This window comes from Pelodiscus sinensis, chromosome 12 (assembly GCF_049634645.1).
Source record: "Pelodiscus sinensis isolate JC-2024 chromosome 12, ASM4963464v1, whole genome shotgun sequence".
In the NCBI taxonomy this organism is placed as follows: Eukaryota; Metazoa; Chordata; order Testudines; family Trionychidae; genus Pelodiscus; species Pelodiscus sinensis.
This window is the reverse complement of record NC_134722.1, coordinates 37,769,505-37,793,604: the sequence shown is the minus strand read 5'-3', so window position 1 is coordinate 37,793,604 and position 24,100 is coordinate 37,769,505. Positions and strand designations below refer to the sequence as shown.

The window sequence follows — 24,100 nt, the reverse complement described above, 5'->3', positions numbered from 1 at the left end:
TGCGGGAAGCTGGCTCCCAACTACCCCACCCCCTGCACTGCTGCCTCTGTATCAGCATGGGGGGGATGGGCATTTCGTATAACTGTGAAAGTTAACCAATGAGCCTAAACCATATAAATGTGTATACCAACAACCCCAACTACACAAAACATTTGTATAGTTAGCAGTTTACATTTATGTTCAGAATTTAAAATCTCTCTAGATATAAAAGTTTTTCTTGCAGGATGACAGAGTGACGTCCTACAGCGTCTACGCTCCCATAGCCTCCAGCGGAGAGCTTAATTCAAACTAGGTAAACCTCATTTTACGAGGACTAACGCCTAGTTCGAATTAGCTAGTTCGAATAAAGGGCTGTGTAGCCACTTAATTCAAACTAGTGGGAGGTTAGCCCTCCCCAGCTTTCCCTGGTGGCCACTCTGGGCACCACCAGGGAAACTCGTCTGCCCCCCTCCCGGCCCCGGAGCCCTTAAAGGGGCACGGGCTGGCTACGGTGCCCATGCCAGGTGCAAGCTTGCCAGCACCCAGCCAGCAGACCCTGCACCTGGCACAGCTCGAGCCAGCCACCTGCTGCCACCCAGCCCTCCGCCTCTTCCCGGGACCAGGCTGGCGGCTCCCGGGAACCTGCCCAGGTCCGCAAGAGGCGGGCGCCCGCCTGGTCTAATGCGGAGATCGTGGACCTCATCCACGACCTTCGCACTAGGCACAGGAAAGTGTCCATCTAGGGCAGGATAGCTGCCAGCCTGGCCACCCAGGAGCAGGTGTGCATGAAAATCAAGGTGGTCCACTGAGACCCCTGACCCTGAGCCCTGAGCTTAGAATGGCCGTACACCGGGTCAGACCAAAGGTCCATCTAGCCCAGTAGCCTATCTGTCAACAGCGGCCAACACTAGGGACCCTGGAGGGGATGGACCGAAGACAATGACCAAGCCATTTGTCTCGTGCCATCCATCTCCAGCCTTCCACAAACAGAGGCCAGGGACACCATTTCTACCCCCTGGCTAATACCACTCCATGGACCCAACCTCCATGACTTTATCTCACTTCTCTTTAAACTCTGTTCTAGTTCTAGCCTTCACAGCCTCCTGCAGCAAGGAGTTCCACAGGTTGACTATTTGCTTTGTGAAGAAGAACTTTCTGTTATTAGTTTGAAGCCTGCTACCCATTCATTGCATTTGGTGTCCTCTAGTCCTTCTATTATGGGAACTAATGAAGAACTTTTCTTTATGCACCCTCTCCACACCACTCATGCTTTTATAGACCTCTATCATATCCCCCCTCAGTCTCCTCTTTTCTAAGCTGAAAAGTCCCATTCTCTTTAGCCTCTCTTCATATGGGACCTGTTCCAAACCCCTGATCATTTTAGTTGCCCTCCCCTCTCCCACCCTCTCTCTTGCCCTCTCCCACCTCCTTTTCCCAGTCTCTCCGAGTTTTGTTCAATAAAGAGAGTTTCTATTTTTGAATACACGTGTCCTTTATTTTGTACATCAGGAAGGGGGGCTAGGGAGGGGTAAGTGGAAGGAGGTGAGGGAGGAATGGGGTACGAGCCCCCAATGGGGAGGACTGGGGTGGCTCTGCAGGCTTCTCAGGGTGGAAGCTCTCCTGAAGCCTCTTGATTAACCCTCCCCTCCCCCCTCCCGGATGGCAGCCTGCGGCAAGCGCAGCCAAGCTGATGGCCAAGTGCTGTGATGTGCCGAGTGTGGGCACTCAGAGCACTCCAAGCCAGGAATGCTTTGCAAGCGGGGAACCCCTGAGAACTGTCTGTCCAGGGTGGGGGTCGGGTCTCTTTAAGCACAGCCCTCAGCTAGCCTGAGGCAGAAGCTCCACGCTCTAAGTCCTAATCTGATGCCCTGCCGGCACTGCTTCCGGCCATCCTTAACCTCAGTTCAGGGTCCACTCACTGTGGACATGCTAGTTCGAATTAGCAAAACGCTAATTCGAACTAATTTTTTAGTCTAGATGCACTAGTTTGAATTAGCTTAGTTCGAATTAACTAATTCGAATTAAGTTAGTTCGAATTAGCGCTGTAGTGTAGACGTACCCTAAAAGCCTGCAGCCAGAGATGAATGGGCAGGACCTTTGGGAAGTAGAATCTGCCTATGCCAGTTGCCAGGTGGCTTTGCTAGTCTCTGAACAATGTCCAGGGCAGGGAGTGACTCAACCCAGGACCTGAGCACCGTTCCGGATCAGCCTTCCGCAGGGACTGGGGCTGTGCCACCACAGCTCGGAGGGGAGACCCCAGGTAGAGGCTTGGGGTGGCTGGACCTGGGGATACTGGGAGCCTGGTAACTGAGAAGAGATACTGGCTGCACACCATGCCTGCTCTGGTGGCCCTCTGCTCGGGAGAAGCAACCACTGTGCCATGTCCCCCCTTCTGGCAGCTACCCACGGTGCACAACCGCGTGTGTGAGGCAGGCTGAACTCTGGCTCACTAGAGAGAGGCCGCAAGGCAGTGCTCCTTCCAAGCAGGGGCTCTCTGTCCCCCCGACCCAGGGGGCTGCTTCAGCTGGTGCGAGGCCTGGGGTGCAGCCCACTCGTGCTGGGATTGGAGGCAGGCTCCGTGTCCCTGGCTGCCCACTGCCTCATCCTCCGCTGCGCCCCGAGTGTCTACACCAGTGCCGATCCACCCTTGGTGGAAACTGCTGCTGCAGTACAGCAGCCCCTGAGGCACCACAGAGAGGAGGCCAGCAGTGTTCAGAGCAGCTGGCAACACAGCCAAGCGTGGGCAGGCTAGCTGGGGTGGGGGGCAGACTGCCTCTGCATGGTGGTGCCCAGAGAGCCGCCCCTCCCCACCCCACAGCATGGGTTCCCGGCCTTCTTTCCATCCTCCATGTGTGTCCTCAGCTCCTCTCCTGTCCCCTCACAGACACCCATCCCCCTTCTCAACCTGGTATCCAAAGGAACCAGCACTCTCTGATTCTCCCTCCAGCCTCTTTCTCTGCTTCCTTTTCATTTCCTCTGCCCACAGACATCCCCCTTTCCCGCTTCATAGCGCCCAACAATGGCACTTTTGCTGCCCCTTCTCTCCAGGGATCCAGTTGTCACAACACCCGGAGCTGCCCCCCCAAGAAATTCCTGCATACAGGCCTGGTGCCATTTCTTTGCTAGTTTGGTTGCCTGCTCATAGGGGGGGGGAGGGAGGCGGAGCATGGCCAGGGTGTGTGTAGGGAGGGAGGAAAGGGAATAAGGGTGTATGTGGGGATGGGGAGGGGGTTAGGGAGGATGGTGAAAGAAGGAATGGAGGCAGGAAAAAGGGGGTGTAAGAATGAAGGATGGAGGCGGGGCAAGGGATGAAAGGAGGGGATGGGCGGTGGGCGATGGACGACTTAATTGACAGGTGGGGGAGGAGTGAGAAGGGTTTGGGCGGGGGGACGGGCTGGCAATTGAAGGGAACGAGTGGGTCGGATGGGTCAAGAGCGTTCAAGTAGAGGGGTCTGTTCAGGAGTGTGGTGGGTGGGAGTGAAGAAGGATACAAGTGACTTGGGGCCATGGAGAGTGCAGTGCAAGATTAATAGATTCTCTGGTTGTGAAGTGGCCAGCAAGTGAGGGGTTGGCGAGTATAGCAAGCAGGGGGCGCAGCCCCCTAGTATATTTAAAAAGCTTGAATGCTTAAAGCAGATGTAGCATTGAAGACTCTAGAAGAAAAAAAAAACTTAAAAAACAACAGATAGTCTAGTAGCACTTTAAAGACTAACAAAACATGTAGATGGTGTTGTGACAACGCGTCGGGGTTTTCCCATCTCCTGCACCCCGAAATGGCATGAACAGACTTCACCAGCCAGTAGAATGGAGGTTGTTTATTGCTCCTCCACCACAGCGCAGCACAGATGTAATCTGGTTACAGGAACTGGGGCTAAGAGGCCTCAGTGCCCCCCTTGAGATAGGGGAGTCCCAGCCCCCCTCCCCAGCTCCTTCTTCCCTGCCTTCCAGCCAGGAACTAACTTCCCCTCTTCCAGCCCTGACCACAGCCAGGGCAGCATTCCACCTCCCTTTGTTTCTCCCCATGGGGGGCCGCAGGTCAGACAGGTTTTTGAGTCACCTTTGCATAATGAGGTTTTCCCTGCTGGGTCTTGCTCCGGACAGCAGAGGTCACCACAGCCCAGCAAGTACCCCCACTACGTCACAGGTGTCATGAGCTTTCGTGGGCACAACCCACTTCTTCAGGGTTTTTTAAGTTTTTCCTGTTACAGACTAACTTGGCTACCCCTCTGAAGTTTTTAAGACTTTAGAAGGATCTTCAAAACAATGAGTGTTCATTTGAAGAGAAAAATAATTCTAATTCATTCTCAGTCTATGAGAATATCCTACATTTCATGAGTTTACTTACAGTTTATATTACCCTTTCATCTCTCTATGAACTTGGCCATGTGAATGGGGTTTTGGTTTGTTTCTTTGTTTGAGTGCATTAATTTCATTTTATATCATGCCCTCAACTTTTAGATTTCCTGCTGCAACTACTAAACCCTGTTCCCAAATTCAACTACGCCCAAGATTATAAACCTAAACTACGGGGTGGGGAACCTTTTTTGGGTTGGGGGCTGGTGACCCACACAAAATTAAAAAAATCAGTCTGGGGCCACATACAAGTGAGAACCCAATAAAAAAAACCTCACTGACGTGGCCCCCGACTGAGAAGGAGAAAGACACTCCCCACATTTCCCTTGCACACCAGAGCCTAGTGGGGCCCAGGCTTGTAGAGTTTGTGTGCTCCAGTTCCGTAGTAGGGGCAGGCTCCCCAATGCTGGGGGAGAAACCCTGAGCCTCAGGGCTGGATCAAGGTAAGCCAGAGACTGCATCTGGCTGCTGGGCCTGAGGTTCCCCACCCCTGAAACCAACCATGTAGAGGAATAGTAATTTATCATTACATGATAAAACACTGAAATGATAGAAACTTACTTCATTTTCTGCAGGGGACAATACTGTGATCATGACATGACCTTGAGCAATTCCTTCCCAAGATGCTGCTTTCTTTGCTACAGAGATAGAAATTGCTAAGTATCCTGACCAAGGCCATAACACCGGGGAATAGGAGAAAGCCACTTCAATATTATCTCCATTCTGTGGTAAGTAGGGCTGCCAGTCAGGCTACAGAGTAGAAAATAAAAAGTACTGGTAATTTCTTAAAAATGTTGATGAAGGAATATTTGTTGTCCCAAATAATCTACTGAATTTTATATACCCTGCTTAAAAAGAAAAAACATTCATGTTGTGCTCAGCTACAAAACAGAAACTCTGCACTGTCCACACAATTATATATACTTGGATTAGGTGTTAGTGCCAGCTCAGGATGTTGGAAAAGGACTACAATATGCATCAATGCTCTTTAAGATTTAATCTGGAACAGTGCATTACTGATCTGTCCAAGGACTAATCATTGTCATTCATAATGACAATAAAAACAGTCACTATGCCAGGGAAAGAGTCTATGGTTGATTACCACCTGGTAATTAAGTCATTCACTTAATATGTGGGAAACCCAAGCTCAAGTCCCAGTCCTGTGGAAAAGTGGAACTGCTTCAGCAGAAGAGGTTCAGCTCAGTGGTTAGGATGCTCTCCTGCAATGTGGGGAGACTCAAGTTCAAATAGTTTTTCCCCAGAAGAAGGGAGCAAGCAAATGGGGACTGAACTCAGGATTCCGACATCCTAGGTGAAAGCTCTAAGCACTGGGTTAAAGCTGATAAGGAACCGACCACTTCGTCCTCTGGCCATTTTGCAACTCCAGTCCTTTTTGTCAAAATTACCCAAACTGAAACAAAATCTTTTAAGTAGGTTTGAAAAATGTTTTAACCCAACTCAATGTTTTTTGAATTGCTGGAAAAAAATTGTTTTAAATTTGAATCAAAACAAAACATGTTTTGAGTTTTTAGAACTACCAACAATTCAAAAATCCATTATTTATATAACTCTAAATGTACAGTGTTTATTGTGCCAAATTAAAAGAGTAGGCACAAAGTATTACCCTCTCACAAGTGAAAAAAAAATTTATAACTGAAATAAGGGTTAATAAGGGTTAGCAGTTGCTCTTCAATGTGACACACTATTGTTCCAAGTCATGGCAATTTATGTCTTACCTTGTCTACAATTTTCCCAGTGACACCCATGCCATTCAGGATGGTAATATTAACAATAGTTGGCATTCCTCCATAGTAAATAGGTTGGGAGCAATAGGGCCACATGTAGGGGCATTCTGTCAAGTCAATGTAGCTCGGACTCAAACTGAAAAAAAATTACACACACAGTAAATGAAAGAAGCACCCACAACACAATCATGTTAAAAAGTCAGAGGTAAAATTAGCAAGCTATAGTCACTCTCACAGCTCTGATCTTTCTTCCCAGTGAGACCGAGACTTTAAAACCATGATTAGATTAAAAATATAACATGATAAAGTTTTATGTCAGGGATGGTCTGGTAATACTTAATCCAGTCACATCATGGGGATGCTATTGATAATCTTTGAAGTCCCTTCCAGTCCTATATTTCTATGTGAAATAAAGTAATTCTTATTTTTAGAATGAAAACACTTTGGCTAACTGAAATTAGACTGCTTCTTTATTTAATTGCTGTATTCACAATACCTTGTTAACATACTGCTAAATTTTCCACTGGACATGGAGGGGATTAAACTAAAAGAAAACATAGAAGCCGTCATAATAGATTCCTACCCCTATTCTTTTTTAATTTTAAGCAACATGATAGCTTCTGACAAGCACCTTTTCTTTTCCATTTGAATTATGCAACCTATATGCAAGTTCTCTTTACCAAGTAAGCATGCAGACTGCTCAGCTGAGCAAACTGTGACACTCTCTTTTGAAATAAATATTCAAAATGGAATTAACATAGATATGGGAAAGTCAGTGGATGTGATATATCTTGACTTTAGAAAAACTTTTGATATGGTCTCCCACAATATTCTTGCCAGAAAGTTAAGGGAGTATGGATTGGATAAATGGACAGTAAGATGGACAGAAAGCTGGCTAGAATGTCGGGCCCAACGGGTAGTGGCTCAATGTCAGGTTGGTGGTTGGTTTCTAGCGGAGTGCCCCAAGGATCAGTTCTAGGACAGGTTTTGTTCAACATCTTTATTAATGACCTGGAGGAGGGGGATTACATCCTCAGCAAATTTGCAGATGACACTAAGTTAGGGAGGAGAGGTAGATACGCTGGAGGGCAGGGATAGGGTCCAGAGTGACATAGACAGATTAGAGGATTGGGCCACAAGAAAGCTGATGAGGTTCAACAAGTACAAGTGTAGAGTCCTGCACTTGGGACGGAAGAATCCCAAGCATTGATACAGGCTGGGGGCCACTGGCTAAAAAGCAGTTCTGTAGAAATGGACCTGGGGGTTACAGTGGATGAGAAGCTGGATATGAGTGAACAGTGTGCCCTTGTAGCCAAGAAAGCTAATGGCATATTAGGCTTCATTAGGAGGAGCATTGCCAGCATTGGAGAGGGCTCAGCGGAGGGCAACCAAATGATTAGGGAGCTAGAGCATATGACCTATGAGGAGAGACTGAGGGATTTGGGTTTGTTTAGTCTGCAGAAGAGAAGAGTGAGGGGGGATTTGATAGCAGCCGTCAACTTCCTGAAGGGAAGTTCCAAGGAGGATGGAGAAAGGCTGTTCTCAGTAGTGACGGATGGCAGAACAAGGAGCAATGGTCTCAACTTACAGTGGGGGAGGTCTAGGTTGGATATTAGGAAAAAATATTTCACTAGGAGGATGGTGAAATACTGGAATGGATTACTTAGGGAGGTGGTGGAATCTCCATTCCTAGAGGTTTTTAAGTCTCAGCTTGGCAAAGCCCTGGCTGGGTTGATTTACTTGGGATTGGTCCTGCCTTGGGTAGGGGGCTGGACTTGATGACTTCCTGAGGTCTCTTCCAGTTCTATGATTCTATCAATAAACAAAAGATTATTAATTAACACTCACCTGGCCTGTGGCTTATAGCTATTGAGGATCTGGTAGGCTCTAAGAAGATCCAATTTCCCATGTCCTTGCTCAAACATGTTAACTCCAGGAAGCCTACGTGCTGATGCAATCAATGCCTGCTTCATACTAGCTGGATTCACCATTTCACGCTTCTGAACTGTACTAAAAATAACAAATGTTTATAAGATTATATTTAGTAAGCATTGTTCTTGTCTCTGGTTAGGTACAGAATGAGAATTAAGACTAAACTCCAAAGTCAACTCAGCTATATTGCTCAGGCATGTGAAAAATTCACACTGCTAAGCAAAATAGTTAAGCCAACCTAACTCCCAGTGTAGATAGCAGTAAGTTGACAGAAGAATTCTGCTGTGGACCTAGCAACCACTTCTCAGATTTTACTATGCAAAAAGGAAAACCCCTCCTGTCGGCAGCGAGTGTCTATAACTGTGCTACTGTAGGATTCCAAATGTATACAAGGCCTAAACCTATTCTAACCCATTCAATTTAAGCGAAATATAATTGATATGAATATGTTTATATGCATATGGTTAAAACTACAGAGTAGCTCTTAAATGACTTTTCAGTTAAAATGCTTAAAATGAAAATGGTAAATTTTTCCATATACTGTTCCTGAAAATATATTATTTTTCCATCTCTATAACACAATATGCTTAATTGTCAACAATATTTTCAACCCCAGATATATTATATTTCATGTCAGAAGTATACTTGAAACTGAAAATATCTAGCCCCATTTTCTGGAAATCTAAATATTTATATATATTTCTCCTTAATACATACCTATTTCTTTTTAAGGAAAACAGGAGCAAAAATATACAATTGCATTTATATTCAAGAAATGTACAGACTACTTATATATGTGAAGAGTTAAGTTTGGGGTATGAGAATTTTTAAGTATTATTGGACATTCTTAAACTATTGCAAGATACTCTGGAACTACTGTAATATTACTGCAAATTAAATGTATGGAATGAAAAATCCTCTTTTCAAAACAACTCTTTAGCGCTTAGCAGAACACTTCAGAAGTTGTATAAAGATACAATCAACATGCCCACCCCAACCACACATATATAAAATGTATGGTATTTAGGCACCTGCTGTATGCAAAAAATGCAAACATATCTCGGTCCTACCAGAACAAATGGAAGAGTAAAGTCTGGTGACTGACACAAGCTATTAAAAAGTATGGCAAAAATGGATAAACATAAAATATTTATTTAAATCTTGTATCTCTAAATATTAGGCCCAATATCCTTCAAGCTAAACTATTATAAATTAATATCTGAAAAACTGTGTTCATTGTTCTTCAAAGAGTTTTCATAAGTGTAGAAACAAATTTTTAATTGGTAGGTTGTTTTGAAGTCAATGTATAGATCTTGTTAATCAAATGCATTTGAGATATATGTTGATTTAATTATTACCTTACTAGCAAAGTGACAGCACCTGCCACTACAGGAGAGGCAACACTTGTCCCAGAGAGGGAGCGGCATCCACCCTTCACACCAGAACCTCGCACTCCAGAGCCGTAAGTAACAATGTCGGGCTTCACTCTACCATAACCGCCTGGCAGTTCCTATGAATTAATTTTTAAGAAGGTTAATGTTCATATCAACATATCATTTACTGATGCTAGCTTATGTCAGAGACAAGATACAAGAGAGCAGGTCTGATCCGGTCTGGCAAGTCCTATGTAATTAAAACTATTCGGTATAAGTTAATTCATATAGATTTTTCACTTTTTTTTAAAGTAGAAAAAAATTAAATTGAGAAAATTTTAGACTTCTTCAGACAGGTTTAAATCATAAGTCTTAAATCAGTAATATGCAAGATACAGGAGGTAATTAATCCACTTTATTCAATCATGGTGAGGCTTCAGCTAGGGTACTGTCCCTGATTCTGGGAGTCACTCTTTAGGAAAGAGATGGACAAACCAGAGATTCCAGAGAAAAGCAGCAAAAATGATAAAAAGTTTAGAAAGCATGATGTGTGAGGAAAGTTTTAAAAAAACTAGACCTATTTAGGCCTGGTCTACACTAGGGCTATGTCTAGACTGCAAGCTTCTTTTGGAAGAAGCTTTTCCAGAAGAGATCTGAAAAATCTTCTTCCGAAAGAGAGTGTCCACACTGCCAAAACACATCGAAAAAGCAATCTGCATCTGACAGATAGTGTCCACACTGAAAGAACACTATCTCGCATGTAAGTTGTGATTACTATTGGCCACCAGGGCACCTGTGCTTTTTCCTCTATCCTCTTCTATCGAAAGAACTCCCTCTTCCCTATCTACACATGCCTTTTTCCGAAGGAGCTCTTCCGGAAAAGGCGTTCTTCCTTATAGAAAGAGGTTTACCAATGTCAGAAAAAACCCTCTGTTCTTTCAATTTTTTTTTCAAAAGAACGCTACTGCAGTGTGGACATGAGATTTTTTTCAGAAAAACGGCCATTTTTCCAAAAAAAAATTCTGTAGCGTAGATATACATCAAATTTAGTCACATAAGGTTGATTTTCTAAACAATGCATCCAGACTACCAAACCTGTTGCATTGACATTAAGGACTGCTAAAGTCAATGTTGGTTACTCCTGATTTCATGAGAAGTAAAGTTATTCCCCACCTTGCATGGTTGAAGTTTACGGTAGTGTAGACACAGTGTTGGCGAAAGATGAGGCTATTAGCCTCTAGTAGACATGCTACATTGCCCTGTTCTGACCAGAACTTGTGCCTCTACTGCTCTCCACGTGAGCAGGAAAAGCCCTGGGAAAATTTTAATTTCATTTCCCACATGGCCAGTGCTGCAAGCATATCTCAAAAACACATTCAACCACCATTCTGCACTTGCTCACCCTGCAGTTCAGAAGTCAACACCTAGTAGATCGGGATCTACCAGTAGATCTTGTAGCTTCTGCCAGGTGATCCTGACTGGTTTGACCAGGAAGCTATCAAGTGCTGGTGATTCAGTTGCCCCTTCATCCACTGTCATGCTGCTCCTGCCCTCTGCCCTCCCTGGGAGCCTCTTGCTTGCTGTGCACGGTGTGGGAGGGAGAAAAGGAGGGGCGCTGATGTCAGGATGTCCCCCCTCTCCCCACTCCTGTACCCTGTCTCCACACAGAGAGAAGGGGATGGAGGGAGCTTGACAATGCAAATCTCTGTCACTCACACACACTGTGTGTGTCTGTCATTCTTACAAACACACACTGTCCTTCCCTTTGATCTCCTGACCCAACATGTTCATGGGAGGTTAACTACTTCTACTGCTCCCCAGTGGGTTAGTTTTGGGTTTTGACTGGTCTGTGCTTTTCATAACTTTCATTTTTCTCTTACGCTTAAATGTAATTCTTTGAGTAGTGAGTTCTGAAATGCCTAACCTGGCATGTCTGGAGCAATTATCCCTGTGGTGATTATGCTCCTGGAAATGGCTGGCATGTCCCTGAGAATGCAGCCACTGAGAAAATCAGAGCAAGGGGTCTCTACATGCTGTTCTTGCCTGCAGACACCACTCTGAAGCTCCCATTGATCAATAATGGAGAACTGTGGCCAGTAGAAGCTGCAGGGTCAGTGCCTATAGAGGGGCAGCACATGGAGCCACTGCTTTACATGCCATCTACCTTCAGGAGTGTGCAGGGCTAGGGCACCAGTAAACTTGCCTTGATTCTGCTGCTCCATCCCTGGGGCAGATGTCTGGTCACTCAGAGGGTGGGTGGAGGAGGGGTGGGGCTTGAACCCACAATCCTCCCCTCCCCCAAGCAAATGCCCTATACCCATGGCCACTCAAGAACCAAACCCAACCCACCCTCTTCCCCCTCCAGAGGATCCCTTATCCTGCTTTCCTAATGTGGGAGCCAGGTCCATTCCTGGGGCAGCTGTCTAGCCACTCCCAGGATGGGCGGAGAGGGAGCAGGGCTCGAGCCCACCATCCTGCACTCCCCAGGTGAACACCCTATCCCCTAAGTATTAGAGGGGTAGCCGTGTTAGTCTGAATCTGCATAAACAACGAGAAGTCCTGTGGTACCCTATAGACTAACAGTTGTATGGGAGCATAAGCTTTTGTGGGCAAAGACCCACTTTGTCAGATGCAGCCTTCCTATCCCCTGGGCCACTCCAGAGCCCATCCCACCTCCCCCCCTTCCTTTCCTGGTGCAGGAGCCAGGTCTATCCCTGGAGCAGTCTGTGTTGGCTGTCCAGGTGCTCCCAGGGTGGGGCTTGAACCCACCACCCTGTGCTCCCCAGGCAAATGCCCTATCCCCAGGTCCACACCAGAGCCCAGCCTACCCCCCCCCCCTCCATGGAGTCCCTTATCCTGCCACCAGCTCCACCCCAGAGCAACTGATGTTGGCAGCCCTCCCCTGGAAAATGCTGTATCCCCTAGTCCGTTCAAGGACCCACACCACTCCCCTAACTTCAGAGGGGCCCTTGTCCTGTGTACGCAGTCTGGTCTCTCCTAGGGTGGGGATAGGACTTGAAGCAACCACCCTGTGCTTCCCAAGTGAGTGCCTTATCTCTAAGCCATTCCAGAACCCACCTCACCTCCCTACACCTTCAAGGTGTCCCTTATCCTGCCTTCCTAATGCAGAAGTCAGCTCCATCCCTGGGGCAACTGATGTTGGCTGCCAAGGTGCTGCCTGAATGGGGGTCGGAGGGCACTTGAGTCCACCACCCTGTGGTCCAGTCCACCACCCTGTGGTCCAGAGGCTGATGCCCTATCCCTGATTTCACTGGAGACTCCATTCCACCTCCCTAGCTTCAGCAGGACCCTTACTCTGTTTTCCAAATGTGGGAGCCAGCTCCATCCCCAGGGCAGTGTGTACTGGGTGTCCCGTTACTCCCAGGGTGGGCGGGGGGAGAGAGAGAGACAGGACTTGAACCAACCAATCACCTTGCACTCCCTGAGCTAATTCCCTATTCCCCTTACGCCACTCAGAACCCACCCCATCTCCCTATCTTCAGGGCATCCCTTATCCTGCTTTCCTAATCCAGGAGTCAGATCCATTCCTGGGGCAGCCTGTATTGGCTGTCTGACCATTCCCAGGGTGAGCAGAAGAGGGGACTTGAGCCCCCAAACCTGTGCTCCCCAGGCACATATCCTATCCCCTGGACTACTCCAGAACCCTCCCCCTAGCTTCAGGGAGTCCCCTCGCAAATTCCGAATCCCTTGGTCCAAGACCAGAGCCTGCACTCCAACCCCCTATCCCAGCCTGGTCAAAGTGAATAAGGTTCGGGGAGGAAGGGGAATTTAGTGACCAGGGCAAGGCCTCTGAGAAGGGGCAGAGCAGGGGCAGGGCCTCACAGAAGGTGGGGTGGGGGGGGAAAGAAACTGGGCAAAGATATTTGGGTTTGATCATTGCACTTAAATTGAAAAAGTGATCTTGTGGTTAAAAGGTTGGAGACCACTGTTGAACCCTCCTTACCAACAGCTTCATGAGCCCAGGAGCAACGGGTAGGCTGGATTGCCAAGGATTACAATAGGCATTTCCACTTCTCTGATTCTGATTTTCCTGTCTGGGGGGAAAAAAGTTCCAGCATGCATCTTTCTGAAGAGGGAGGAGCTCTTAAAAACGCATGCATCATGCATCGTTCCTGACCATCCTATGTTGAAGTTGGTGATATGGTCCTTGTGATCCACCAGCGCCTGCAGAACCATGCAGAAGTACCCCTTGTAGTTTATGTACTCCTTGGCACAGTGGTCAGGAGCCAAGATAGACAGAGCGCGCATCCCTATTACTCCACTGCATTTAGGGAATCCCACTGGGGCAAAGCCATCCACTACTAGGGATGTTAGATGTCGGTTAACTGAATAAAACAACAAATGGTCTGGTAGCACTTTACAGACTAATGAAACATGTAGATGGTATCATGAGCTTTCATGGGCACAGCCCACTTCTTCAGATGACCGGAGTTATGAGTTGGAGATATGAAAACTCGAAATAAATAGGATAGGGGAAAGGGAGGGAGGAGAGAAAGAAAAAGGGAGGGGGTTGAGAGACAGAGCATCATTAAATATCTGGAGAATGGGTACTTAAAAAACCAAAGTCCATTGATAAATTCCTAAAACAGGAAGGTTGCCACTCAGGGAGCTGCTAGCACCTTCAGTGCTTATTAAGTAGGTAGAGTCCCCACCAGCCCATATCATGATTGAGTCCATTAGCATGTGAATTGAATTTGTGGATGAACTGGGATTCCAGGGCTTCTCTATGTATTTGGCTTGTAGACCTGGTTAGAGACAAGACAGCTACAGGCAGTCCCCGAGTTACGCGGATCCGACTTATGTCGGATCCGCAGTTACGAACGGGGCCGTCTCCCTGGTCTGCAGACCAGGGGGACGGGGAGCAAAGCGGCGGAGCACGCGGGCAGCCCAGACGCGTCTGGGCTGTCCGCTGCCCGTGTGCTCCGCAGCTTTGCTCTGCTTTGCTCCCCGTCTCCCTGGTCTGCAGACCAGGGGGACGGGGAGCAAAGTGGCAGAATGCACACCCCAGCTGCTCTGCCCCAGGCATCCCCAAGTCAGCCGCTGCTGAAACTGACCAGTGGCTGACTACAGGAAGCCCCTGCCTCAGGCTTCCTGGAATCAGCCGCTGATCAGTTTCAGCAGCAGCTGACTTGGGGACGCCTGGGGTTCTTAAGTTGAATCTGTATGTAAGTCAGAACTGGCGTCCAGATTCAGCCGCTGTTGAAACTGATCAGTTTCAGCAGCGGCTGAATCTGGACGCCAGTTCCGACTTACATACAGATTCAACTTAAGAACAAACCTACAGTCCCTATCTTGTACATAACCCAGGGACTGCCTGTACTTGCAGGTCTGTTAGACTGTGGTTAGGCAAGCTGAAATGCTCACCAATAGGCTTCTGTATATTCCCTTTAAATATATCCAATTTGTGTCCATTGATTCTTTCCCACAGAGATCGTCCAGTTTGTCTGATAGATATAGCAGTGGGGCACTGCTGGCATAGATCAAATAACTGGATGTATAGTAAAATGACCCTTTGATTTTGTGGCTTATGTTGTTTGCTCCAGTGATGAATTCGCCAGAGTAAATATGTGGGCAGAGTTGGCGTCTTTTCTGGTTGCAGGGCTGGGTTCCTGGAGGTTTATGACGTGGTTGTGTGGCATGGTTATCAGAAAGAATACATTTCAGGTTAGGGGGTTGTCTGTATGCAAGAATAGGTTTTTCTCCTAAGACCTCTGAGAATGAGGGATTATCTTCCAAGATGGGTTGTAGATTGTGTATAATGTGTTGGAGGGGTCTGAGTTGTGGACTGTAGGTAACAACAAGAGGAGTTCCGTTGGGGGGGAGGGAGGTGTCTGAGCTCCTGGACCTGGCACGAGCTGGAACTGAGCCAGGCTGCCTCCCTGACTGGCTCCTAATACACGTTAAATGCACAGCCACAGCAGAGGCAGGTCCCAGACCCAGTGAAAGCCAGGACTTGAGCCCGGCTGCTGGCCAGCCTGCTAAAAATTTACTGGTGGGGAGGCAGGGGAAGGAGGAAATGCATATACTCTATTGCATTAACAGATAAGCTTTCGCTAATCGGTTAATCAACTATACTATTACATCCCTATCCACTATGACATCCATGTTTCACAGAGTCACAATCCTCCATTGCAGAATGCTATTGATCATCTTTGTTACTTGTATAACAGCAGCTCCCCCCCCCCACAAAAAAATGATTCCCAACTGAACAGTAGCTGTCTGGTGTTGCAAGCTTCCAGAGGCTTATTGCCACGTTCTTCTCCACAGCCAGAGTGGGTCTTGTTCGGGTATTCTGGCACTTGGGGCAGGGTCAAACCATTCACAAATTTCAAAGAATGTGGCCTCGTGCATTCGGAAGTTTTGCAGCCACTGCTGTACGGCCCATGTCTGCATCACAATGCGGTCTCACCAGTCTGTGCTTGTCTCATAGCACCAGAACAAGCATGCCACTCTGTCCAGAGGGTTGGCTGGTGGCTATGCTTGCATCAGCAACAGGGCTTGCATGAACAGTGACTCCATGCCAACCTGAGACTTGTTTTTGTTGTCTTCCTGGCACATGTACACTCTTGAAGTACTGCACCATTGGATGCACCAAGGAAGACATCAGCATAACAATCGTTTGCTACAAAAATGAAATCCATGTTTGTACTGCTATGGCATCTGCACAGGCAACCACGGCAAAAAAGGGCTCGAAAATACAGCTTCCTGTTGATCACAAGCAAGGTGGAAGGGACTACACGAGTGCATTATGGGACACTGATGACATGTGCCCATAACCACGCACTGCACAGTTTTGGTCCCACTGTGCACCAGAAGCATAACCCAGAATGCAAAGCTGTGCAGGCACTGTGGAATAGCTACCAACGGTGCATCACTCTCCGAGCTGATGGAAGGCTCCCTAATGGGGATGCACTACTTTGGACTATGTTTAATACTTCCCCACAATGAGTACATAGACCTTCGAATCTGCACAATCAAGTGACCAGAAATCGATCATAAAAGGGTTGACCTTACTTTGTAGTGTTGGCATGGCCTTACTCTTGGGAAAAGAAAAATAAGAGTGATCTGATAGCAACATTCAAATATGTTAATGCTGCTATAAAAAGGACTGATCAATTGCTCTCTACTGTCCAAAGACCAAACAAGAAGTAACACGCTTAATTTCCAATTAGAGTTATAAAATATTTCCAATATTGTATTATTACGATAGCAAAGGGTTTGCACAGTTTCTAGTTAAAAGCACTAAGCCCATATGTGCTCCTCAAACTAACAGACTGCTTAAAGATATTGCTCATGTTGGAGGTAGGGTCCCACAAAGGGAATAAGGTGGAATGAAGCAGAATCAAAGCATTCTCTACAGTGGCTAACATAGCTGGGTGAGTTGAGAGCAAAGGCATAATGCATCCTATCAAAAGGTATAAAAAGCAGCCCTCTGGCTCACTTTCATATAGCACTGAAAACCTAAAAGCCCACTAAAAATAAAAGTAATATCCTAAGGATGAAATGGCTATTGTGAGAGCTTTCTTTTATCACCACAGACTTCAATTATATGAAATTCTTTCTAGGAGTAGAGAACTGCATTTTGTCAATTCGTATATACCTACTGAAGCTTAATACTGTGCATATTGTACCTTCTCACCCACATTAACTAATTTAATCACAAATGACTCAGATTTTAAAAAGTTAACATAGCAAAGCATGTATCTCTGTTAGAATGTGGAAGTTCATGTTAAATGTTTTGTAGCCATGCATATTTTATATTTGAGCTTACCCAAGTGGTCATTCCCCTTGATGAGAAGCGAGCTATATTATCTTCAAAGTCAATTCCTCCTACTCCAATCACATCCATCTGGTCAGCAGGGTTATTGAGAGTGCTAAAAAGAGTGAGCAGAGGGAGTGTGAAGGAAGAGAGGACAATAAAATAATGAGTACATCACTACCAGATTCTGTGTCTGTCTAGGTTCTTCACATTTGAAAACTGGCACCTTTGAATAGTTGGGTGAACTATTTCTGACAACTTCATTTACAGCAAAGATTCAAACAATCCCCATCAAAACAGATACCAAAAGAGTGGCACTTATTTTATTATTATTACATGAAGAGCCAAAAGCAATCAGTATGTTCCTTAGATTTTTGCATTACCTGAAACTTGGGATTTGCTTGCACAAAAATTAGGGATGTTAGATAGCATGTAATTGAATAGTCGTGTAGGCACATGAAATTTTAGCAGTTACACGACTATTCAATAGCTCCTGGGGGTGGGGCTGGCAGCCAGTGCATTCTGGCCCCATTCCCAGGGAGCCCCCTGCTGCCCTGCGCTGCTGCCTCTGTATCAGAGGTAGCAGCATGGGGGTGGGAGCAGCCCGAGTGCACAGGGGAGCTCAGCCCCCCACGGACAGTGGCTGCTGCTGCAGCAATGGGCCTCTAATAGAGGAACCAGCACGAGTGGGCGGGGGGAGGGAGAGAGGAAAAGGGGCAAACAGAACTGGTGCTGGGGGGAACCGGCTTTTAAGCTGGCTTCCCCCCCACAGCACTGGCTCCTGCCTAACCCTCCCACTGCTTGGGAAGGTGGGTCTGTGAAGACAGGAAGCGCACGGATCCTGTTTGAAAGCTGTCTCCCGCCTTTCCCTCTCTCACCTTGCTGCCTCTATCAGAGGCAGCAGCGCAGAGATGAGAGGGGTGGGGGGAGCACCGCAGGCAGATCTGGAAGCCAGCTCCTCACGGGCACCAGCTCCCACTCCTCCCCACTTGCTGCCTCTGATACAGAGGCTGGGGGGAGTGCATGCAGTTGACAAGATTAACCAATCAGCCTGGGCTTATTGGTAATCATGTAGTCATCTACATGTTGACATACCTAACAAAAATGTGTTGAGATCAACATGCAGATGTCAGTTTTAAGGATTAACTGACTTCTTTCAGCATTATCAAAACTGCTGACTTAAATAACTGTTACTAATCTAATTAAAGATTGTGCTTCTGAGGTAAAAGAAATATCTACAGTGAAAAAAAAACACCCCGACTCAATTCTTAAAAAAACAGAATAATCTGTGATATTTTTTTCCTCAAGAGATGGTAGAGGATTACATCTCAGCTACTGTAGGAATTTAAAAAAAATGTTAACCAAATGTTTCTAAAGAAACTTACCCATATAAAGGACCATCATTGCCTATAGCCGAAACCATGATCACATTGTTAGCTGTCAGTTCCCATACCTGCAAAGTCAACACATTATATAAAGTAATGCACTGGAGAGAGAAAAATAAAGAAATACGTGATTTACATATGTACTGCAGTGTCATGACTGCAGCAATTTCCTTAAATCCACACCTTTTATTATGATGGTACTTGTTTCATATACACCACTGACCCGTTCACTAAATTCTCAGTCTCAAAGAGTAAGAACAAACAGTTGTAAATGCAGGTTAGGATTTTCAAGAGGCAAATGATTTGTTTGTCTGCAGCTCAAGTACTTAAGTTAAATTAAAATATTTTTAATATTAAGTTCTATGTTCAATAATCCTCCAGTAATGCATAACACCACATATATACTAGATGCCTAAATCAAATACCGTTGAGCTCTTTCAAACTAAATTTTCCAAGGATAGTAGTAAACTTTTGATTATCAAATTAAACTGAATTCAGATAATTAGACTGTGTTTGGAAAAGTAAATATTATGTTCATGTGCCAAGCTACCTACTTAGTTTTTGGTTTTTGTTTCTTTTAAATGATGGTAATGAAGAAGTTACTCACCCGGTGCAGTAACGATGGTTCTTCGAGATGTGTGTCCCTGTGGATGTTCCACTCATGTCTCTGTGCGTCCCCACGTCGATTGGAGATTTTTGGTGAGTAGTGCCCCTTGTGCAGTGCCTGCGCACCCACTGTCTTGTGCCCATGCCATTTGTTGAGTGCGCGTGCAGTGTGAGCCCCATCTGTTCCTTTTTTACCTGAAGTTCCCTAAAGACTCCAAACAGAGGGAGGACAGGGGGAGGTAGCGGAGCACCCACAGGGACACAGATCTTGAAGAACCACCGTTATTGCACCAGGTGAGTATCTTCTTTGTCAGCGAGTGGTGTCTCTGTGGGTGCTCCACTCAGGTGACTCAGTAGCAGTACCCGCCAGATGATGGTGGGTATTGGAATCATTTATGTAGAGGAAGGAAGGACCACATCTGCCAGAGATGTGGAGGGTACTGGCCCCTTCTGTGGGGTGTAATGTTGTGCAAAAGTGTGATGGGAAGACCATGTGGCTGCTCTACAAATGTCCACCAATGGTATGTTATTTAGGAAGGTCGTTGTTATGGCCATCGCATGCGTGGAGTAAGCCCTGAGAATCTGTGGAGGCTGCTTGCCACAAAGTTCATAAGCTGCATGTATGCAGCTGGCAATCCATTTGGATAGATGCTGTGCTGAGACGGCTGTTCCTGTATGTATACCAACCTACAAAGAATCTATCCAATGTTCTGGTTCCTCTAGTACTATCCAGGTAGAATGCAATCACTCGTCTTGCATCTAATGTGTGCAAGATGGCCTCCTTGGAAGAGGTCTGAGGTTTAGGACAATAAGCAGGTAAATAAATGGATTCATTTGAGTGGAAGTTGGATATGACCTTCGGGAGGAACTTTGGGTGAGGCCTGAGTATACCTTTATTCTTGGTAAAGGTAGTGAAAGGTGGATCAGGTTGGCTATTAGGGCTGCAATTTCACTCACTCATCTTGCTGATGTTATTGCCATTATGTAGGCCACCTTCATGGACAGGTATTGTGGTGATGTAGTGGCTAGTGGCTCAAAGAGTGATTTGGTGAGCATGTTGAGAACCAAGTTCAAGTCCCACAGAGGCACCAGGGAGCACAGGTTTGGGCATGTATTTTGCAGGCCTGTGAGGAATCGCTTCACCATTGGATGCACAAAGAGAGAGAAGTTGTTGATAGGTTTGTGGAATGCTGTGACTACCGCCAAATGGACATGGACAGAGCTGACAGAGAGACCCATGTTGCTGAAGTCCATGAGATACTCCAGCACAGTAGGTATAGGGGTGGTTTTGAGACGTAAGTTGCATGTCGTGCATCATTGTTGAAAACATGTCCGTTTGTTCTGGTAGGTGCTTCTCCTGGAGGGCCATCAACTGTTCATTAGGATGTGTTTGAACCTGTCCGAACAGGTAAGTTCTTCATTCTAGAACTATGGAGAAGCCATGCCATGAGTTTCAGACTTTTGATATTCAGATGGCATGTCCTGCCGTGGTGCTGCGTTAAAAGGTTCAGCACCGCGGGGAGAGGAATGGGTTGATCTATCAAGAGATAGTGTAGGTAAGGAAATCAGAGTTGTCTCAACCAGGCGGGGTCTATTAAAATTACTGTGGCCTGGTCAGAGTGGATCTTGTTGATCACTCTGGCAAGTAGAGGGATTGGTGGAAAGGTTTAGAGTAGGGAAGCTGTACAGTGGATGGTGAAGGCATCCCCCTCTGATCTCTTGCCCAATCCTGCTCGGGAGCAACACTTGTGGATTTGCGGTTGAGTGCTTGTTGCAAAACTGTCTATAAGCTGGGAAACACCACTTTTGAAAAAAAGAGAAGAATATTGGCATTGATCTCCCACTTGTGATGGTCCAAGAAGTGTCTGCTCAGTTTGTCGGCCCTCATATTCTGCTGTCCTGATAGATACATGGCAGTTGGAATTATGTGGTTCCTGATACACCAGTTCCAGAATCTGACTGCTTCTGCACATTGTGAGAGTGATCGGGCACCCCACGTCGGTTGACATAGAACATAGAGGGTGTGCTGTCCAGGAGGACACGAATGGTTCTGCCCTTTATCAGGGGAAGGAAATAGGTGCATGCATTGCAAATTGCCCTGAGCTCCAGGATGTTGATATGGAGGTCTCTCCCCATTGGGACCATGTGCCCTATATTGACCGTACACCAGAATGGGCATCCCAGCCCGTAAGTGATGCGTCCATCGTTAGAGTTACTGATGGATCTTGGCAGTGGAAGGGTATTCTGGCAAGTAGGTTGGTTGGTGAAGTCCACCAGTCGAAAGACTGTAGTACTGGCGGAGGAAGTGTGAGATGCATCGCGAGGCTGTGTTGGTTGGAAAGTAGGTGATTGCAAGTCAATGCTGTTAGGCAGCACATGTGTAGCCTCGCAAATAGGACAATGAAGGTTGTGGCTGCCATGTGCCCCAGTAATTTGAGACACATCCAGACACAGAAATGGGAGTATGTTTGACACACACCCCCAAACGAGGTCAGAGTGCCTTTAATCTTTGTGGTGGTAGATAGGCTCTTGTTGTCACTGAATCTAAGAGTGCCCCGATAAAATCTTTTGTGTGGACTGTATGGTGGGCTTGTGTATATTGATAAGCAGGCCAAGTTAGGAAAAACATTCCCTGGTAGCGGTTGTCATCACTATAGTTTATTGACGAGTGGAGCCCTTGATAAGACAATTATCGAGGTAGGGGAAGATGATGACGTTCTGTTTTCTGAGGAAGGCTGTGACGATGGCTAGCATCTTCAGAATACTTTAGGGGCCACAGAAAGACCAAGAGGGAGGACCCTGTATTGGTAATGGTCTTAACCTATGACAAATCTGAGAAATCTCCTGTGGGACAGGTGGATGGTTACATGAAAATATGTGTCTTGAAGGTGGAGGGCTGAGAACCAGTCTCCTTTGTCCAGTACGGGTATGATAATTGCAAATGTCACCACCTTAAATTTTGTGTTGAGGATGAACTTTTTGAGTTTCCCAAGATCGGTCTCCATCCCCATTTTTTTGTCTGTTAGGAAATAGTTGGAGTAGAATCCTCTTCCTCAATATTATGTGGGAACTAAAGATGTTAAAATGTGGTTAACTGACTAGTCGATAGGCCTTCTGTATTCCTCCTTTGAAATGTACAAGAGCTCCAGCAGGGGCTCTTGTATATTTCAAAGGAGGAATGCGGAAATCCACGTACAGCCCAGGGCCAGCGGGAAGTCCCACTGACTCTGGGCTCAACGGGGTGTGCCTGCTTTGAAATGCACAAGAGACCCCAGCAGGGGTGTGAAATTCACACTCCCCCACTGACCCCAGGCTTCATGCTACGCTGCATGCGGCTAGGAGCCTGGGGTCAGCTGGGGAGTCCCCAGCTAACCCCGTATTCCGCGCGGCACTTCCCCAGAACCCAGAGTCAGCTGTGGAGTCCCCAGCTGATCCCAGGTTCTGGGGAAATGCTGTGGGGAGCCCAGGGTCAGCTGGGAGTCCCCAAATGACCCCGGACTCCACGGCAGCTGCCCCTTTGAAATGTATGGAGGCGGCATTTTAAAGGGGAAGCCCGCTGCACACCTGATCAGCTGTGCAGCAGCTGCCTTGGGGCACTGCCACTTTGAAGTACCCCTTCTCCTCCCCCTTTGCTGCCTCTATCTTATAGAGGTAGCGGGGGGCGAGGGAGGGGGCGGGAGGATATCGACTAGTCAAAAGACTATCGGATAAGTAAACGTTTATTGGATAGTTGACGAATTTCCAAGACCCATTTGTCTGTAGTGATTTGGGCCCACTGTTGGTAGAAGGGTCTCAGGCAGTGATGGAAGGTGACATTGGAATGCACTGGATCTAGGGTGGTTGCTCACACCCCTGACCAAGACCTTAAATGTGTTGTTTGCATGAAGTTGACTGAGTGGTGGAGGAATGGTTTTGCTGCATCTTCCTCCTGTTAGGGCATTGCTTGGGCCTGTTGTCATATGGTCTCTGCTATTGTCTGTAATAGTTATAACTTTAGTCCGTTAGCCTTGGGTAGGGGATACACTTGCATTTCTTATTAGGTGGGGTGTACATCCCCAGAGTGCAAAATGTGGTACGAGAGTCCTTCATTGAGTGTAGGACTTCATTTGTCTTAGTGACAAATAGCCATTTTCTCTCAAAGGGGAGGTCCTCCACCTTTGATTGCAAATCTTTTGGGACCCCTGATGACTGCAGCCATGAAGCCCTACGCGTAATGGTTGCTGTAGCAGTGGCCTTAGCCACCATGCCAGCAAAATCCATTGCAGCCTGGAGGGCCGTTTTTGCTATAGATAAATCATCCTTAATTACAGACTGGAGGTGCGGTCTCTTAACATCAGGAAGGTCCTGCAGTAGGTCCTGTAGTTTAGCATAGTTGGCATGATCGTAGTTAGCCAGGAGGGCTGTATTTGATATCCTGAATTGGAGGGTGGCAGAAGAGTACACCTTGCGGCCAAAGGTGTCCAGCCACTTGTATTTTTTGTTGCAGAGTGCAGACTTAAATTGTGGGTTCTTAGCCTTGTAATTAATCAAGTCTATGACCAGTGAGTTTGGCTGGGGTGTGCAAAGAGGAAGTCCATAGCTTTTGCAGGGACAACATACTTTCTATCTGCCCTGCAGTTTGTTGGGGGGACAGAGGCTGGATTTTGCCAAAGCACATCTGATGGCTCCAAGATAATGGATAGAGCTATCTTTGAGGATGCTGTGGGTTGTAGTATTGTTAATAATTTGTATTGCTTGTCTCGTACCTCTTGGAGTGTAATGTCCTGTGATTGAGCTACCCGTTTAAATAAGTCTTGAAATGGTTTTAGATCGTCTGTAGGTGAAGAGGGCGATATCTGGAAAACTGCCTCATCTGGTCTAGTGGATCTGGGGTCGTGTGAGGAACTCTCTGAATCCAAATAAAGTAAGTTATCGTTATCATTGGAGCCTGCTTGTGTTATTACTGAG

The 24,100-nt window shown here is 46.6% G+C and overlaps 1 protein-coding gene across 1 annotated transcript in view; it reads right to left on the bottom strand.

Annotated features, from left to right (window-relative positions):
• The window catches only part of MBTPS1 (membrane bound transcription factor peptidase, site 1), a 90,589-nt gene that overhangs the window by 43,906 nt on the left and 22,583 nt on the right, over window positions 1–24,100 (bottom strand). Inside the window, exons 8-13 of the mRNA XM_075940324.1 lie at window positions 18,548–18,615; window positions 17,175–17,277; window positions 9,368–9,519; window positions 7,926–8,087; window positions 6,069–6,213; window positions 4,894–5,082 (exon numbers count right to left, since the gene is read on the bottom strand). Coding sequence (XP_075796439.1) covers window positions 4,894–5,082; window positions 6,069–6,213; window positions 7,926–8,087; window positions 9,368–9,519; window positions 17,175–17,277; window positions 18,548–18,615 — 819 coding nt within the window. The remainder of the gene's footprint in view (window positions 1–4,893; window positions 5,083–6,068; window positions 6,214–7,925; window positions 8,088–9,367; window positions 9,520–17,174; window positions 17,278–18,547; window positions 18,616–24,100) is intronic.